Source organism: Hemibagrus wyckioides, linkage group LG27, assembly GCF_019097595.1.
Source record: "Hemibagrus wyckioides isolate EC202008001 linkage group LG27, SWU_Hwy_1.0, whole genome shotgun sequence".
NCBI lineage: Eukaryota > Metazoa > Chordata > Actinopteri > Siluriformes > Bagridae > Hemibagrus > Hemibagrus wyckioides.
The window spans coordinates 13922277-13942149 of NC_080736.1; the positions used below are offsets into that span (position 1 = coordinate 13922277).

The following is a 19873-nucleotide window of genomic DNA, read 5'->3' on the forward strand; positions in this document are numbered from 1 at the left end:
ACAGTTCGGAAAGATAACGGATGGTCAATTAAAAAAAAAAATTAATAAATGAATTTAAGTAAAATAGAATATGCCTCAATAAAATCAAAATGATGTGTGCCCAGTAGCCCTTTCCATATCAGACTGAGAAAGCATGTAAACTTTGATGCAGCGTTCTATATAGCCGTCATAGCCAAGCTGCTAAATAATACTTTATAGATATGCTAGTTTTTCCATGTCAGCCAATTCAGGCTACCTTTCAGTGTTTTTATACACATATTATTCAGACTTCCTATAAGAATAATAGCAGGGAAACCATATTAATGAATCTACACATACTATGTAAAGCTTTCTGAAAAAGGTAATGACGCAATAATGTATAAAAATCAATTAATACATAAGACACACCAAATGTTTGCACACCAAAATTTATTAGAACAAAAGAAGGTTGTAGCTTTCAGGGAATGGTAAATGCAAATTAAGATGCAAATTGATAAAAATATGAACTTATTAAAACTCCACAAAACTCATAACTACACATGCCGATGGACAGTTAATAACAAAAGTTTTAAAAATCATAATAGAATCTACAGCAATTGTAGTCAATATACATTCAAAACGAAAACACAATAATTGTATTCCTTTTAAGTGCCCAGACAACAGACATCAGTGATGGCTTAGAAATAAAGCTGAACTGATATATTAAAAAAGAAATAAAATAAAGTTATTGTGCATAAATTAAAAAAAAAAAAGAAAATAAATATTAATACAGTGTACATACAATAAATCTGGAAATGAGGTCCCTTTTGACCATAAAATTTATGTAAAATTTATGTCTGAGGCTTGAGTTGACGGTGTAAATCGTGTCCCCATAACTACAGCTCTGGAAAATATAAGAGACCACTGCCCAATCTCCAGATTTGAACTCTATTGAAAACCTCCGGAATGTCATCAAGAGGAAGATGGATGGTCACAAACCATCAAGCAAAGCTGAGCTGTTTGCTTTTTTGCAAAAAGAGTGGTATAAAGTTCCCCAACAGCAATGTGAAAAACTGGTGGAGATCATGGACCCAAAACGCATGCAAATCGGGGTTATTCCACCAAATACTGATTTCTGAATGATATTTAGCCAAAGCATTAACACAATTTGTTTACAAATTATTTGCATTTTGTTTTATTTGAGTTATTAAAGCTCTGCGAATACTGCATGATCTTGGGTTATTTTGATGTGTTGTCATTTCCTTTAAATATACACTCTAAATAACAATAGTTATATTTTGAATTTAGGAGAAATATTGTCAGCAGTTCACAAAAAAATGAAACAAAACTGTTCATCTCACCAAAACATGCACCTGTAAAACAAACAAACAAACAAACAAAAAACATAATAAACTGATTATTTTGCAGTGGTCTCTTATTTTTTTCCAGAGCTGTATATTCTCAGCTAGCTAGCTAGATAAGCAATAATCATAAAGGTTTCTGAGGTATATGGTGAACACTAAAATGTACAACCATATTGTTGCAAGTTAAACTATTAGCTTTATTTTGTTTAGTTTCCTAAACTGAAACACTTGAACTTACAAAAACTACACTTGCACAATTATGGTATGCATTTAAAATTAGTGCTTGGAGAAGATGAATCACTTAGATTAGTTTGCTTCTATTTTATTAGTACAGCATGTGACAGAGTGTTTATACTGGACTTTAAATGCAGCTAAATGACTGGCAAAAACACTTTTGAAAAAGGACACATGTACCATTTTTATTTGTTTAAAAATATTTACTTATTTGTTAAGTAATATTGACTGGCAGGCCATATCACTTTGATGTTTGTCCCTGAGGGGTTTGTGGTCATGATTTTGTTAAATTAAATTTTTATATGCAAAATGACAAACAACCATATCCACAACTGTAAGTATAAAGCAGTTTTAGAGAAAATAAATGCAGCAGGTGACATCTTAGGTCCACTGATGTTGAAGCAACATTCCAGGCTTACAGCAATATTTTACAACTGTTGCACCCATCAGACTATTCATTTATTAAAAGGTGTACACTTACTGTATGTACCATGCAAAATACTAGCAATAATAGTAATAAAAAGTACTTATTTATTGTTACAAAAGAACTAAAGTACCATCTGTAAATACTTTTCAAATATTATGCATTAGAAATTCTGCTTTTTTTAAGCAGACAAAAACATGGTACTATTTACATGCAAACAGTTAAGTTTTTCACTCTATATATCATTATATTATTATAAAGAACTCCTCCGTTTGCTACTGGCAGTATATATATAAGGGGCTTCACCTGGTTTCTTTCCTTAAACTCAATCTGACCTTAATACAAAAAAGGGATATCAGAGCACACTGAGTTCTAACTGTGTTTAAAACCTTTATTCCCTGAATCAAATAAGAAAGAGATGCAGCCCTTTCCTGATGTTGTGCATCAATATTTATTATTTAGGATGATTTCTATTATGCATAAACAAAATAAGCATATGAAGGTGTTTCCTTACATTAAGTTTTGATAACACTGAATATGGAACGATGAATTAGCACACGCCACCAAGAGTGAAAAGATGGGACAATCCGTTAACATAATATATGTGTATATATTGTTTGTTTAATTCTGTGGGACAATAGTGCAAAGAAAATTAAATAAATAAATGCTGCAGGAAACACACAAGGAAGTGGGTTGAGAATAACAATGCATGCTAAAATGGTCTACTATACACTGAAATGAAAACTATGGCCTGTTAAAACCTGTACTTTGAAAAGTACATACATACATACATCATGAACATGATAAGCATCACTTATCACTACACAGCAGGTGTGGACTGGAATCCTGCAGAATGAAACCAAAAATTTGAGAGAGTCAAGAGTTTGAGAGTTTTGCAGGCATAACTCAGCAAAATCCCACTGATCAAAAGATCTCAGCAAAATTCCCACCCCAACCACAGAAAAATACTCTAAATACTCTAAACTACTTCTGACTTTTCACTATCTGAAATGCACAGATATTACCCACTCCATAAACCCCCCTTACACTATCACTATGTTTGAGTATACACTCACTGAACATTTTATAGACATTTTACATTTTTAGAAGCACCTGTACACCTGCTCATTTTTGCTATAATCATGCACATACAGAATATGTTGGAAAATGTGATCTCAGTGACTTTGACCATGACATTGTTGTTGGTGACAGGTAGGCTGGTTTGAGTATTTAAGTAACTGCTTATCTCCTGAAATTTTAAATAACAAAGGTTTCTTCTTCTTCCTCTTAATATTTCACACACTATGGAGAGCAGAAAAAAATCTAAAAATGCACATCAAATCAAACCTTGAGGTGGATGGGCTACAACAGGAGAAGACCACACTGGGCTTCACTGCTGTCATTCAAGAACCAAAGTCTGAGGCTACAAAATGCAGTCTTAAGATGTGAAGCCTGTCAAGACACTTAAATGTGACACTCATCTACCTCTCAGACTTTTAAAAGAAAAACCTCAAAATTTATTTTTATTGTGTCTCTCTACCTAATGAGCTACAGTTTCTGTTAATAAACAGTGACCCATTCAATTTCTATTCAATTTAATTCCGCAGCCAGTAGCTGATCTAAACTTTTAACAATTGTAAATGTTAAAACCATTGTACAGCTGAGGTAGCAGAGAATAATTATCATATAGTCAACTGGATTGCAAGACTGGAGAATTCACTACCCAGTCAAATGCTGTTTGATTTAAGAGAAATGATCAGATTCACAAGAATCTAGACATTAAGAGGTGTTTATAATATATAATAAAAAGAAAAAATATCAAAGAGGACTATCTGTCAGTACTATTTTGCATTGAGTTTACATGAGAAAAGCTTTATTTTTCACTGTCAGTTGTCATTCCCATGAGTTTACATACATTTCTAAGTCTGTCATTTGTATAAAAAAAACAACAAAAAAAAAAAAAACAGTAATCCTAGAGCTAACTAACTACTTTACTGTTAAATATTGCTGCTAATAATAAAATAGTTAATTGTAACATATGGCAAGGTATTAGGAATATACATGCAAGTTCTTTTGCAACTTCAATGCAATTTGCTAAATATAAAACTGCAATGCTCTGATCACAAACTACAAGCTGAATTATAGCTTTATTCTGTTAGGAACCCTGCTGTTTATTCAGCTAACACTATTAATCATTAATGTATCCTGAGTTATCCATAAAGACAAAAGTATTGTTGTAATATTGTAAAATTTAATATCACTTTACTGATCCCACGGAGAAATTAAAGAAAGCTTATTTTTCCATTTTTATTATAGAACATGCTGTTAATATGTAAATCCATATCAACAAGCAAATAAGTTAAATTATAGATTCATATAAGGTAAGGCATTGTAAATTGCCTGAAAGTATGTTTCTGATGAAATAGTGGAAGATGTAAGATTTTCAGCCTAAATTTGTGCAAATTTGCCACTATAACCAAAGCTGATAACAAGTTCTGCCAGTGCTTATAAAAGTAGTAAAGCATTAGTTTAACGATTTTATATTTTTATTTAATTTTAAATTTTAAAATTTTAAAAAAGAAATCTCATATATATGTTTTTTAATTGAATCAATCTCCATTCTTTGACCTTAAAATTAGAGTAAACTTGCATGTATCATCCTACTACCATGAACAGTTGATAAATAAGTGAATTTTAATCAACACAGACTCAGTCTCAGTAGCCCCTTTTCTTATTAATTGTCAGAAATTCCAAACGTCAGCAATTCCAAACTGTAAATCTGTAACTCTAAATCTTAGAGGTTTAATAAAATCTAACAAACTCTGGTTAATAAAATTAAAATATTAAACAGTAAATAACTGCATCATTCATTGTTAGCCCCAAATGAAAATAGTTCCAAAGTGATCTGGCATCTATCCTGTAATCATAAACAATATGTGTATTATTAAAAAACAAACAAAAAAAAACACAGTTTCTACTTATATATAGTTTTAACAACAAAGCTTAAAAATGTGTCTACCCTTTTGCAGATTTGCCATCTTGAATAATATTGGAAATGAACAAACTCAAGGGATTAACAGTGGCAGTTTTGAATAAATATCAAAGTGGAATAACAATATATATTCACTCAGGGATATGTCAATCAGCTTTGAGCAATTTAAATTCCCTATAGGTAGTGTCCATATGTGCTTTTATTTGCGTGTCTTTAAGTATGTTTGTACAATAAGGGTTGAACCAATAAAAATTGTTACTACTCATCCAGTTCTAGTTGACTATTTTAGGCTGTTTTATTTTGTGTAGCAAAGAATTTGTCAAACTGCACTTCAGTTAACAATAACACACAGACTACAATGTATATTTCCAGATTCACTGTTTTAAGCTACACTGCATAAGTAAACATAAGCAAGTAAACGGGTGCACAAAATGTGCAAAATAAATAGTAAATAGTCAAATACAAATAAAAAATCAAATACATTACACTATTAATTCATAAAATGGACTCATGTAACACTCAAGTCACTTAACTAGTTCAACAGACATCCCCACAGCAGCAACTGATGAATGCACTAGTTGACCAGTCTGTGCAACCCTGCGGTACAGTATGAATTGTACCTCCATATGGTAATGTGTAACTGTGTGCACTAATGTCAGAACATTAAAGTTGCATTAAAAAGACCTGGTTTTCGTCAAGTAGGTATTAAAAAGACATTTTACACTACACTAAAGGAACATGACAAAAAAAATGTATAAAACACTTCCATAAAACAGTATCCAATATTGTATTAGAAATACAACACAACTGTTTCAGAAACACAATGTACAAGTCCTGATTTGTACAATTAGCAGCTCTGGAGAGGTCTGACCTGAGGTAACTAGATATGCAATACAGAGCAAAACTCAATAGAAAAATGACAATCTGAGATGTTTACAGCAAAATGGTACATGCTATAGAAAGTGAGGTAAGAGATTTTTTAGAATATTTTTAGATATGCAAAAAGAATCACTGAATCAACCATATAAACATATACTGTACACTATCTACAATGAAATGGTTAACATTTCCAGTTTCCATGTATCCATTTGAAACTCCTTTCCTGAATTGTAGGCAATACATATAAATGTTAATGATTAAACTATGATTTATATTTTGGAAAAACAAAACAAACAAAACAAACAAAAACAACCCCTGATGTGTCTATTCTAACACAGTAATATACATAAATATCCATTACATAGTATTTTACGTAATAGTCTCTACTTTTTGTTTTTACCTGAAAGCATGTAACTTGGATGAAAGTTCTGGTCTGTCATACAAGTCAAATGTGCCCTCTTCAGGCAATGCCAAATGAGAAAGATCCACACACATGAATGTGTTTTCCAAGGCTGAGGTATAGTAGTTGCACAAGGACAGCCATATGTCAGTACTGGAATATCTACACACTACTAATACAGAGAAGTCTGTCATCCTATGACTGACAAATATTGCAGCCCCTTCAGTTCCATTTATCCTGAGATAAACAATGGTGAAGGCTACAGCTGTACTGTGTTAAATATGCAAGAGTAAATTATTTTTAATCCTAAATGGTGTCATCTTTTACAAATCATTTTAAAGTTCTATTACATTCATATGCATGTAACATAAGAAAGCTTGACAAGTAGCCTATAGGAGGAGGTTGCTGGAGGACAGGAGGAATAAACCTAAAGCATTAAATAAAAAATACATCAAAATGGCATGCAACACATGCAGATTTGATGGCTAAAAATGAGGTTCATTTTACATTTCAACCTGGGCTCATGCCATTTGATTCCAGAATTAATCTGAATAAATAAATAAATGAAAGCAAGTAATACATAAAAACCTACATTTAGCAAAGTGATTTTCAGACAACAATTATGTCAGACTGGTTGAACACCAGGAAAAATGCAAAGGTAGAACAAAAAGCTCTTATATAACTGATGTTGCAGAATTTTTCCCCATAAAACTAAGTCTACAAATACAATACACACTAATTCAAGTTGTCAACCAGTGTACATTAAAAGGGTAAATTAGTTTGGGTCAGAGCTGCAGTAATTTGGTTATTATAAGACACTCATGTTCCACCCTCTGACTTTACATACCATTAACTAACCTGCTACTGCAACCAATGCTATAATCACATGCTTCCAAATGTTATTTACAAAAAGTGCTATTCTCAGAGGTTTCCTGCCAAACTGTCAAATAATCCTTATGGTCTATTTCCCTTGTCAGTATTTAACGTTAATAGCTTAGCTAGGCCTGATAGATAAATTACATACAGTCCTATTACCAGCATACAGTGCTGCTTGTTTTTCCTTTATTTTAAATATACAATCATTCAATTTTTGATTACTGATATACTTATTTGTTTCAGTTACCTTGGGATTCAGTGAAAAATAGCATACAGTCATGGGCTTTGTCTTATTCTTATTAGTACAGTTTAAACTTAAACTTTACTTACACTCCTTTCTATGCACACCCTTACTCCCTACTGCACACCTTTAGAAGCAACAGCAATATCAGTGAAAATGTCAGTAACAACTACAGTCCCCTCCTAAAGTACTGGATTGACAAGACAATTTTCTTTTAGTTTTTTGCTATACACTGAATACATATGTAATCAAAAGATGAATATGAAACAATAGATCAGTACTTCCTTAAACTTACATCTAGATGTGTTTAAACATGGCACCTTTTGTGCCAGACCACACAATCTGTCGGCAAGCAAAAGTGTAGGAACAGACAGTATTTTAGCAATTTAAATTAAAAACACTTTTACTTTAGTCTTCATAGGTGAAATCTTGGGCTCAACCAAAAGTAGACAGTCAGACCACATGTAAGTTATATGTTCCACAATGTATCTAGATGTAAATAATAGGAAATGAAAATGTCTTCAGTGTATAGCAAAGACAACACAGAAGTGGACTTGTCATTCGACTATTTTTGGAGGAATGCGTACATACCCGTTTAGTGTGATTAATGCCAGCATTGGTCTTTCAAATGACCCACCCCCACCCCACAAAAAAGGCTTTTACTGGAGGACACTTCTTTAGTATCACGAAGTGAGCCACACAGACTGCCAAGTGCGCAATGCAAATAACGCTGAGGTAATCATGTCACCAAATTATCACAAGAATCATCGGTATCTGGTAAGTCCAACTCCCAGACTGAAAATACAGTGCAAAAGAAAGCAGAAATATGTAAATAAAAATGTAATCAAATACTTTAAATGCTCAAATACATCCCTGAATTACTATTTTCCTAAAGCAATATCCTCAAGCAACATAGCTAACTTTTTTTATGTAACCGACTACAAATGGAAAATAGAATTATATAAATTAACAGACAGACATACACACAACACTAGCATCAAATACCAAATAAAGCACTACAGACTTTAATTACCAAAGTATATTACAAACCTGTAGTATGAGAGAGGTAATTTTGGTACAAGAGGGAAAACTATTCATTCTTAAATTGGATTTCTATGTGTCATTCCTTGGACATTTTATGACTCCCAAAACGTCATTTTTTTAATTGCATGTAACTGGTTATAGGAGATAGCAGAATATAGGGCAACTCTGACTTATACTTCACAATGATCCTTCTTTTCTTTTACAAAATATCTGGTTTTGCTTCCCTCATGGCTTTAATAATCGTTACTTTTTGTGAGATTAAAAAAAAAAAACTCTAAGAATTGCTTGGAGTGACCACTGTAATATTGTTCTTCACCCATTCTACTGGATGCTTATAGTTGTGCTCACCCAGATACAGCACAGCAAATTGGCACAGTTAAAGCCCTGTCCTTTTGCCAATAATATTTAATTTTGTTCAAACATTGTTTATTTACTTTCTTTCTTTTTTTAGCACCTACAATACATCCTTTTGCACTGTGCTGGATGTGGCAGTTGGTGCTGATATAGTTTCAGTTTCTGCAGTAATTGAGTCTTGCCTATCAATCCTCATAATCATTTTAAGCTTCTTTTTTGGTGGGTTCTTCAGTGTGCCCATCCTCTCTTTCACCTTGTACTCTAGGGTACTATGAGGAATACCATAAATGTTCTGTGCCTTTGAAACACTCATTTTCCCACTCATCACCACACCAATAGCCTCTTCAAGGATCTCACTATTATACCGTCGATACCTGCCCCTTTTTTTGCGTGGCTGCTTGGAGACTGTTGGATCTGCTTCAGGATCTGAGGTTGGATACTGAGGTCCAGATGTCGATTGGTCAGCATCAGTGCCTAAATACTCACTCACCCCACCACCATCAAAGAGGCTTCCCAAGCCATCTCTACTACTCCTTTTGGGCAAAATGGCCCTAAGCCTCCTGTTAATAGAATTATCTGTCTGCAAACAGCCCATAGTAACAGAGCTGTAATTATACATCTCAGAAATGTTCCCATTGGAATTCCAGGAGAGATCCATACCCTTTACTTGTGGAATTTTTAAGTCAACTGAAGGGGAGTTTCTTGTATCTTTCTTTGATGTAATGGTAAATATATCAAAGGACTTGCTAAGGCAGGCACTGGTACCTTTGTTAAAGGTTCCATGATTTTCTAAGACAAGCGGATGGTTCTTTAGATTACTAAGATGGCTGCTGGCTGATGTACACTCCAGTACACCATCTAGTTGTGGTTTCTCCCAGAAGCCATCAGGAGACAGGAGAGGGTGTGTTTGACTGGAACTGAGTAAACCTACCGTCTCTAAGCTGGTCAAAGAAATAGGTGATGGCTGTCCAAGAAAGCGATGCTTCTGACTTAGGAGCTCCTCCTTTATAAGAAGTGATTTGGCAAGTAGAGGCTTAAAAGGGGCAGAGCAAGTATGGGTGTCCCATAAACCATCTTGCAATCCATCCTTATCATCAATTTCTTGGTCATTTCGATCAGTGTTCACAGGTGGCCTGATTGAGACAAAAATTATATACTTATAAAAACTAGAAAAATACATCTTACAGTGGTTTCTAATTTTTTTTTTTACTTAAAGACGAAATACAGTACACTGAACCACCTTTAGATCAACATATGCATGCACCAAAAATAAGCACACAGTAGTATTTTGAGGAAAATAAATAGAATGTCATTATACTATAAATACAGTATATAGCCAAAATTATGTTCACATAATCACATCCCAGGAATCCAGACCTGTTCCAGTTTGTGCACAAAGCAAGGGCTTTGCCAATGATGATGTGGAAGAAATCTAGTGGACTGACCTCAACAAATGCTGATCTCTAACCGTTTAAACACAGTTGGGATAAACTTAAATGCTGTAAACTGAATTATTACTTTAATCAAAAAGGAATCATATAGAGCAGAAGGAATAATACACCATAAGCATGGCATACAAGAATTCAATGGGTGGAGAGTAAAACAGAAAAGACAACTTCATCAAAATTTCTGTGATTACCTTTTGACTACAGGTATAGCAGAAAAGTCATGAGAGGGCTTGAGAGGGATTCTGCTTTGTTTTTTCTTTGTGGAGAGATCCAGGACTCCATCTGAAAATGAGACAAGTAACCCCATGTTGCTTGTTAAATTTTAAGTCTAATTATTTTATATGTCTGAGAAAAGTAATAAAACTTTGAAAATTTGAAGAGAATTACAATTTAATTACACATTTAAAATTAATTATGCAAATAAATAATTATCTAGAAAGACAAAGTTTGCACATGCACTATCAATGATTATCCTGTAAACAATTATATGGGGTTCCATATGGGGATGGTCAGTTAGCCAAGCTGGTGAGCCTAATTGGCTTTCTAGCAGTTTTCCAAAATTTAGATAGCAATTTTTCTAGAGTTGCTGCATTTTTGCATTGCAAACATAGTTGCTTGTAGTCAGGCCTGTGAGATACTTGTTCACATTAAAGATCCATCTGATTGCATATATGAAGAGGAAACCTGGTTGCATTGCAGGAGTATAATCACATTCTGCAATGCAACCAAAATAAATTATCAGTGGATAATAGGGAGGTTAAGAAGAAACCCCCAGTTTCAGAGACTACCACAGCCCATCACAAAAACACAGCTTCTTTGTATCTCATTCATAATTTAGACATGTGCACCGCCACTAAGGATATTCACTAGATCTGCCCGAACTCCCCATTCATTAAGGATACAGCTGAGTGTGACTGGAGCATCACAATATAAGTCTAGGCTGTCTATTAGGAATGATGTTGCGGAGATTAGGGTGGAAAGAGCAGATCATAAACCGTCAATTAACACACCTAGGCAGCAACATTCAGATATGACCATTATGACACAGTCACTAGAATGAAGCTCACAAATCAGACCATCTTCCTTAGGGGTCCACCAGGTATCACAGCTCACTTGAATGACATTGTTTTGGATAGAGTTTGAGTTAATAGGTGCCTTTGGAGGCCAGAGTCTGAACCGGGACAACACCTTCCAATAGCACTGTCTGTTTGAAGGTATTCAAAATGCCCAACTTAGTTTAGGCAAATTCAAGCTTCAAGCAGTACTCATCATCTGACCCCTGGAGCACAGAAAACACTGTTGTTATTTGTACTTATCCTTACAGGCTGGCTCACAAATGCAAATGTGTGCCTTACACTCTTCAGATACATTTAAACACTACATAGCAAAATTGATTCATGTTTACTAAGATTGATACCTATATTCCCAAGAACCCACAAGTTTGATATTCTCCCTCTCTTCTCAGCACTAAGAATTATATTTCAATTTATAATTCAATATTAACTGATTTGGGGTGATTTGTATATGTAGCAAAACCAGATTCAATGAAAATCCATAACATCTGTCATTTCTTACTACATTATTTTCACATGCAAGTTGAACCACCACCAAAACAAGAATAACACACAAAGCAGCCAAACCCTACTATGCACTTTATCCCATCTTCATGCAAAGTGAGCAAGTAATATCAACAGAAAGTTAGACTGAGCGTCTAAGCATTATCAATGTCTGGTAATGTAATTTATTATTTTGTATCCTAAATTTTACTAGGTAATATGCTGTTTCTTATGATTTTTCTCTTTCTCTAGTCACCTCTCACTTGCTTGCAATCTTCTACTAATGCTTTTAGTTTTATTAATCTTTTATCACATTCAGAATATTATACATCCTTCAACAGCTTTATTTTGATTCTGTAGTTATTTTGGTCGATAACATTCACATTTTTGTGCTATTTTTGAATGTTACTGGGAGCCACATTCAGAAAAGCAACGTTTAAATTAAAAGGGGGTCTTTTTCACTATGCTGACACACTGCACTAGTGGAGTGTCTCAAAACTCATACTTATGAACTATTCTACACAGTTTAGTGCTAACACTGAAGGCTGATTTATACTCACTGCATGTATCCTGCACCATGTGCCACCAGCTGTCTGTTTTGAGTACCAGTCTTCTGGCTTTTCTAGATTAGTAAATATTTTGAATGTAATATCAGGGTTTTAACCTTAAATTTAATTTAAGACACTGCTCAGTGATAATCACACTCGCAGAAACTGTAATCTGCAACTGCAAAAGGGAAAGCATTTAGACATTGCATTGTTGTTCATTGCTTAAAAGGGTCGACAAGTAGGCTCTAAGGCAGAACGTGCATCCAAGCAAACATTCTCACATGATCTCTCTCTCTTACATTCTCACACAAGCACACACAAATGCACATGCACACACACACACTTTGTTTTCCTCTCTCCCAAATACACATTTCCCTCCTATACTTTGAGTAGATGACTGGCATTTTATGCTTTTCAGTGTATTTCAGTAAAACTGTTTTATTCTTTTTATTTTATAGCCTTGCATATATCATTTATGTTGCTAGAAGCCAAACTATTCTTAACTAGCTCAGTTAAAAGGAGAATAATTCAAAGATTTAATTGTAATGCTTTTTAATTTTAGCCCATTAAATCATTTACCTTGGTTACTGGTCTCAACACAAGTCTTCTTAACAGTGAGGTCCAGTGGAGAATCCTGGTCAGCCATTAAAAATTTGCAGAGGACAGGGTTTTGTGATGAGGGAGCAATAATGGTTCCAGAGTCTGTGTAACCAAAGAGGCAGCTGGTTGTGTTGTCAGAAGGGTCTAGCAGGGGTGCTTTTGGCAGGCTTTGGTACTTGGTTCCGTTATGTACTGATTGGGAAGGGGGAATATCCTGAGCTGAACAAGTTTTTGAGGTATATTCCATGGCAAGCCTTTGAATCATTCGCTGCATAATCTCCTGTGCAAATGGAGAGATGAGGGAATCTGAGAAGCTTGGAAGGTCTGTGGTAGAGTGAAGTAGAAAGATATGCACATAAATATCATGAATATGATCTGGTTTATTTAATGGCACCTATGAAAATTGTGTTAAAACCTTTCATTTTAAAATAGGTTTTTTCCCCCCCCAAAAAAAAGAAGAAGAGTAAGAAAGGATTTATAAAAGCAAAAAATATATAATCACTTAGTCCTAACAGTTAGGTTAAATGCATTTTTGTATTGAAACCAATAAAGTGCTTGCAGGAAATATTGCTGTCATATATAAATATTACATAGTCAAGGGGCTCCAATCAGTCCTAGGGGTGTTCTTTATTAAACTGTTAAGGAAAAGCAACAAAATAAAACAATATACTCAAATACTGGATCAACAAAAACAACCAGAGCATTACTTGACATGACAAAAACATTCTTATCAAACAGAACCTAGGCAACAACATAATGTGACAAAGAGGCTTAAATCGGGTAGCTAATTAGGTGAGGGACTAATTACCAAACACAGACCGGAAACAAACTGAAAAGGAATATGAATCATACAAACAAAGAAGAACCAATTGTGTGGGTTGCCCTCTGGTGGTCTGACGGGGATTGTCAAACCTAAAATAAAACTGTTAGTAATGCAGGACTGTAAATAACCATTTATCAGATGATTATGTATCATTTCTGCTAAGATAAAATATTGAAAATGTTACTGTTAAAGAAAACTGTTAAAGCATGCAATGTACTATGAATCAGTGAATGTGAGTTCAATGTGGGTTTATTATCAGTAATCCATTCAGGCTCTCCTGGGTCATGCTATTTCTCAGAAAAGTATTAATTCTCTTGTGAAAGGGTATTTTTGTACCCTAAATGATTTTATTTGGTTATCTATTAAAATATTTAATTGCTGTTAATGTGTTAAATAATTATTGTCAATTATTGTTAAAGTAGCACTCTTCTTTGGCTAACTTTAAGTGTGCGGCGCCCCAGTGCCCCTATTGACCGGCTGCCACTGATATAGACTATATTTCTGAGTTTGAACACTCTGATTTCAATATCCTCTTCAACAACATAAGAAGTCCATTAAACAGTATATACCTATCCGATGAAAATATTATAAAAGTAGTAGCTCTGAGTCTTATGTTTTAAATTAGCTACGCTCCAGAACTTCCCTTCTGATAAAGAAACTAGTCGCTACATTTGCAAAGAAACTGAAAACTCTAATAAAATGTACATTAAAAGAACAATAAAATGTACATTACAAATAAATTTATTGTATATTACATATTTTAATGTGCCTTTTTTGATAGGCCATGTGTAGTAACTTAAGTAAATAATAAACACTGCCTAAAAACACAAGAAAATTTAAGTATCCAACAATATTTTTGGTTAATTTTTTAACCAAAAGAATGCACTTTTCTGTCCAAAGACAGCAACCAGAGCACCACTCATCTCCAATCCCCATGTCTAACAGGATCTTAACGCATGTGAAATTAGCTAGGCTTTTAGGGCCTCCAGCAGAAGTGGCTGGGTGTAAGAGTCCGGGCACCGGACATAGCAGGTAATCTTATGGTTTTAGGAAATCATAGGTTGTTGAATGAAGTTTTTCATGCAGGAGCTAATGATATATGCCTTTGTCAGTTAGTTAAAATATTGTTACTAAGAGTAATATTGTAGAATATGTGTTGAATATGCTCTGGCCCCATCCAAAAGTGGCATGGTGATATTGATTAAAGCAGGTTATGGTCACTGAACTGCTGGATGTCCAGGTGGTGCTCCGAAAATAACGCACAGTTTTGAGGGCAAGGATGGCCTGTTAGGGAAGGAGAGTGTCCATCCAACTTGGGAAGACACTGCTCTTATTTCTTGCAACAGACACAGGCCTAGTTAATCAATGACAATCCAGAACTACAGCAAGGGAGAACACAAGCAGGTTAACCTGATGGACTGCTAGCTACAAAAAGTCATCCCCTAGGTTTCACATATGGTGTCTGTTCCCCAAGGTACACAAGAAAGTTAATTTTAGTAACCAGATTAGCAATTAGATCATAGTGAATGCAGAACCAGCACTTTTGATCTGAAGCTAGGACTTTTTCTAAACATTAGATATCTTACATATTACTGATCAGGAGTTTAATAAACTGTGGATTAAACCAAATGAGTATGGAGCATTAAGTGAAGCTAGTCCACCCGAATACAGTTACATACATCAGCCTCAGCTAAATGGCAAGGGAGGAGGTGTCACAGTTATTTATGATGATAATCTAGGCATCACATGTGCCAGTTATTATTTACAGACCCACAGGGTCATATTCTGAATTCCTCTGTGATTTTGTGGATTTAATCTCAAACCTAGTTGTTTCTTTAGACAAAGCATTATTTGTTGGAGACTTTCTTGGAGTAATATTCATTTTGATAATCCAAAAGACCATCTAAGAACAGCAGTTGTGTCTATCCTAGATTTAGTAGCGGTTAATCAGAAAGTTATAGGACCCATTCTTTATGGTGGTCACACTCCTAGAGTTATTATCCATGGTTGGTTCACCATCTGACTCTACAGAAATTAAACGGGTGACTGAATCCTTAGAGTCAACAGATTGTTACACTCTTTATAACGTAGCTACATTTAGAAGAAACATAATTAGAGAGGAAAAAACTAGCACCCTGGTATAACAATCACACATGTAACTTAAAACAGACCACTAGAAAATTCAATCGTATTTCAAGTAGTAGAAGGAGAGCCTTCTCAGCTACAATTTTTTTATTTCCTGTTCAAAATCATTAGCTTGTGTACTAGATCCATAATCTTCATATTTCTTCAAACAGATAATACCAGTGGCAATCAAATCCCTTCTTAAAAAGAATCAATTCTTCCCTTAGCACTTACTATGTCAATGACTATGTCAGTGCCAAGGTCCATTCTCAATGCTGGTGTTTTAGAAGCAGGAAAAAATAGGGAAATGTAAAGACATTGACAAAAGCCCAATTGTGATGCCTAGACAACTGGGTCAGAGCATCTATAAAATGGCAGGCTTGTGGTGTGTTGATGATATGTAATGGTTAACACCTACCAAGGAACTGGTGAACAGTGTCATGAGAAACCAAAGTGAAATCAGAGGAGCAGACTCTGTATTCAGAGGAAGCTTATATCCTTTAAACTTTGCAGCACGATGTCACAGATCTTCTATTAGTGTGAAGTAACTTTACAATCTTCTTTGCAGTAGTATGCTGAGGAGGTGGCATCTGAGCTAGAGATGCAAAACAACTCAACAAAGCTTGGTCTTGAGCTGCTCTCTGAACAATTTTAAGATGATGGTGGAAAAGTGGACACTCATTAAAATCTCATAAAAATAAGCAGCATCTCATTCACGGCCTAGGAGCAGTAGAGGAGGTCGCTTGTACTAACAGTGTACACCATTGTACTGTATTTGTACTAGTTGGAACAGTAGTTAGTAGTCACTGTTCCAATTGTACTAGTGTACTCTTTTAGTGCACTATTTTAGTAAACTACCACCATCCATAATTCACCCAGGGATGGCAGGGCTTTTTATGAGCAGTGACAGCTCAAGTGGTTAAGGCTCTGGGTTGTTGAGGTGAAAAAATAATCTTCAGAACTCTAGATGTACCATGAAGTTGATCATCACCATGTGGAGAAAAGTGGACCTATGGCAACAATTACAAAGCTGCAGGAATATGGTAAGTACTGTTCTCTCTTGGAACACAACCTTCATAATTTGATAGACAGCTACTATAGCCTGCAGTAGTCCAAAAGACTAAACACTTAAAAACAAAACAAAAAAATTGCAAGATAGAAACTTCACTGAAATCTGACCTTGAAGAAAAAAGAGAAGAAATGTCAGTTAGAGATACTAAGGTACAGGTTTGAAAAGTCAGATGAACAAGTTCATGTAAATATACACCACACTAGTCACTTTAACAGGAACATCTGCATGCAACACAGTTTCTAAAATCATGTAGATACAGGTCAAGAGCTTAAATTCATATTCACATCAAACATCAAACATCTCTGTGGCATGATTGTTGGTACCAACAAGTCATCAAACAGGTTGACTAAGGAAAACAACAGCAGTTGATGACAAACATTATGGGCACTGTGAATAAAAATCCAAAAACAGTAGCCAGTGACATCACCAGCAACCTGCACAGGGCAAGGATGAAGGTGACTCAGTCCACTGTCTGAGAAAGACTTTGAGCACATTTTGAGATGCAAAAAAATTTTAATTATATGTTTCAAAGCTGCTTTGAGACAATGTCCATTGTTAAAAGTGCTTTACAAATCAATTGATTCGAACTGAACTGAACCAATCTTTAAGTGATGGAAAAGCCAAAGTATGATAAAAACAAGAATCTACATATGATAAGAAACATACAACCTCTCTGGTCAAGCACAGTGGTGGTAGTGTCATGGATTGGGCTTGCATGGTTGTTCACTCAGTGATGATTTAGTGATTTAGTGATGGTAACTCATGATGTTAAACCTTGCAAATTTTAGCATTCACTTCTCTGAGAGGTCAAGAAAATAAGAAATGTCATTGGTTATGCTTTTAATTTTATCTTACCTTATTGGATTATATGAATGCAGCCTTAGTAACATCATCTGGTAAAGCCTACAGCAAAGAGAGAATAATAAAATTCAACATTCATTCATTTCAACATGTCAGAAGCAGACGTTTACATAGGTAAAACACTGTTTGACATTTTGCACTGTTTGATGTCAGTTTCCAGGAAAAGCAAAGAAGTCTGAAGCCTTTTTTATTGGAACCAATTACTGCAAGCAAACCTTGAAACTCATGATAAAGCTGACAGCACATAGCATTCATGGTGGCTAAACAGGTTGCCACTTCATTCCTCTGGTTCACTGAACCTGATGGTGGCACATATGGATGAAGAAAGAAATCTATTGCAACAGAGCTCCTGAATGCTGTGGCTAACCTGCCTAGGGGGTGTTGAATAAAATAATGTCTTCCAGGCAGCATGCTGCATCCAGGATCCAAGACAGTGTCCAAAGGGTGTGTAATCATTAGCTAGCTATTGAAGTGATAAGCTTCTGCTGCTAACAAACCATTTCGCTCAAATGTTGAATATTATGGGCTGGGACCACTACATTGCATGAAACATGCAGTGTCCCAGTGCTAGGGTAGTCATAAAATCCTTACTTCCAGGCTTGCAGAAAGATGCCTGGAGAGGCATGAATGACCACTGTAAAAATTAATACAGAAATCTCTTCCTGATAATTGAAATATTACTACAAATACCACCTACAGATGCTCTAGTATTTGATGAGATGTAAAATCACACAGCAACAGTAAAGTGGTGCAGTGAGGACAGTGTTTTGACAAAATGAAAGCAGAAAAAAAAACCAACAGCAACATTCCAATAACAGAGTATGATTCTGCCGTTTTCCAATATCAGATCTAAAGCCAACATTAAACATTTATTGAAGCCAAGTTAAACATTTCAGTAAACTGACTCAACCATAAAGTGCTCAACAGCTGCACCAGATGTCATTTTAAACTAAAAATATGACAAGAAGGGAAAAGGAGTAGTGAAACCCAATGAATTCACTTGATTCATTAATTATTAGAAATGACACTCATAAGTCTTTGGCATGATTAAACCATGAACACATAATGCTTTAGGGCATTTTAGACAGCTTCAAAAAACTGAGTGGGGCCTCTGGGGGCTGAGCTCCTTATGACATAAAGTTCTACAAACTCCTCTGGTGGGTAGAGAAACCAACATAAAAGTAATAATTTAATACAGGAGGAAAAATACCCAGCATTTACGAGACTTTAAGCATCCTATCAATGTTATAATTAAAATATTCTTTATTGTTTTGCTAATAAGATTCTAGTAATAAGAAGCTAATAAGAGTCTCTTGGACTCTGCGCAGTGAAAATATACACTGCTGCCTTCAGCGCTTCAAAAACGAATCTTTCAAATACCAAAACAGGCATTTGCTTATAGCCAAATATTTATCATGTTAAGAAATCCATTTCATACATTAAGGCTGCATTCAAATACAGATGTCCTTATAATAAATATTTAAAGTGACAGCGTAACAGCATTTTTCCTATACACGCTAAATTAAAAGAATCTTTACAACAACCCCAATATACATTTTACCCATTTGAAGACAAAACATTTATTAAACCACACTACTTAACAAGTAATATCGCGGGCCTAAAACAAAAATGGAGTGCGCGCGCTATAGCGAAAATAGTACAAAATATTTTTTTATCTATTTATGTACAATCTATACATGTGACAGCGCTGCAACCTGAATAAAACAAAATGCATGTTGAAAAAAAAGCATGCATGAACCAAAAACGGAATAAACATCAGCGATATATGGTGTTACAGGGAGGGGACCGTCTTAAGAGAAACAAAAATCCGCTTCACTTGTCACGAACAGCACCACGCTCCTCCCTGCACGTATTTATTACGCAAACCGATATTCTAACATGAAGTAAAATATTAAATGAATTTACCTACACATCGAATAAGCTTATGCCGCCACGAGTCAAGTTCCTGACGAAAACCATGTCCTCTGATAATACATTGTTGACGTTTACACAGACTCGCCATTTTCCATCGGCCCCATCCCGCGGACTCGTGTGTTCTGCTGAATATTTCCCTA

General features: G+C 35.0%; 1 protein-coding gene across 2 annotated transcripts; it reads right to left on the bottom strand.

Annotated features, from left to right (window-relative positions):
* Positions 1 to 391: 391 nt before the first annotated feature.
* lcor (ligand dependent nuclear receptor corepressor) lies at positions 392 to 19869 on the bottom strand. 2 transcript variants are annotated; one of them, XM_058381622.1, is made up of 5 exons: positions 19729 to 19869; positions 17793 to 17840; positions 12898 to 13242; positions 10406 to 10496; positions 392 to 9899 (listed from the first exon to the last, which is right to left on the bottom strand). In XM_058381622.1, exons 3-5 carry the CDS (start codon positions 13190 to 13192, stop codon positions 8867 to 8869), a joined length of 1419 nt encoding a protein of 472 aa, XP_058237605.1. In that variant the 5' UTR covers positions 13193 to 13242; positions 17793 to 17840; positions 19729 to 19869; the 3' UTR covers positions 392 to 8866. The 2 variants fall into 2 exon arrangements, with proteins under 2 accessions (XP_058237605.1, XP_058237603.1); XM_058381620.1 differs by having other exon boundaries at positions 19725 to 19868.
* Between the last annotated feature and the right edge of the window lie 4 nt (positions 19870 to 19873).

What these genes read in the sequence shown, in the direction of transcription:
- lcor (XM_058381622.1), bottom strand. Translation starts at nt 13,192, where the DNA reads ATGCAGCGAATGATTCAAAGGCTTGCCATGGAATATACCTCAAAAACT. An exon ending in TGTTGAGACCAGTAACCAAG is followed by an intron (nt 10,497 to 12,897) that starts GTAAATGATTTA and finishes TCTCATTTTCAG; the next exon opens with ATGGAGTCCTGGATCTCTCC. An exon ending in GCTATACCTGTAGTCAAAAG is followed by an intron (nt 9,900 to 10,405) that starts GTAATCACAGAA and finishes TGTCTCAATCAG; the next exon opens with GCCACCTGTGAACACTGATC.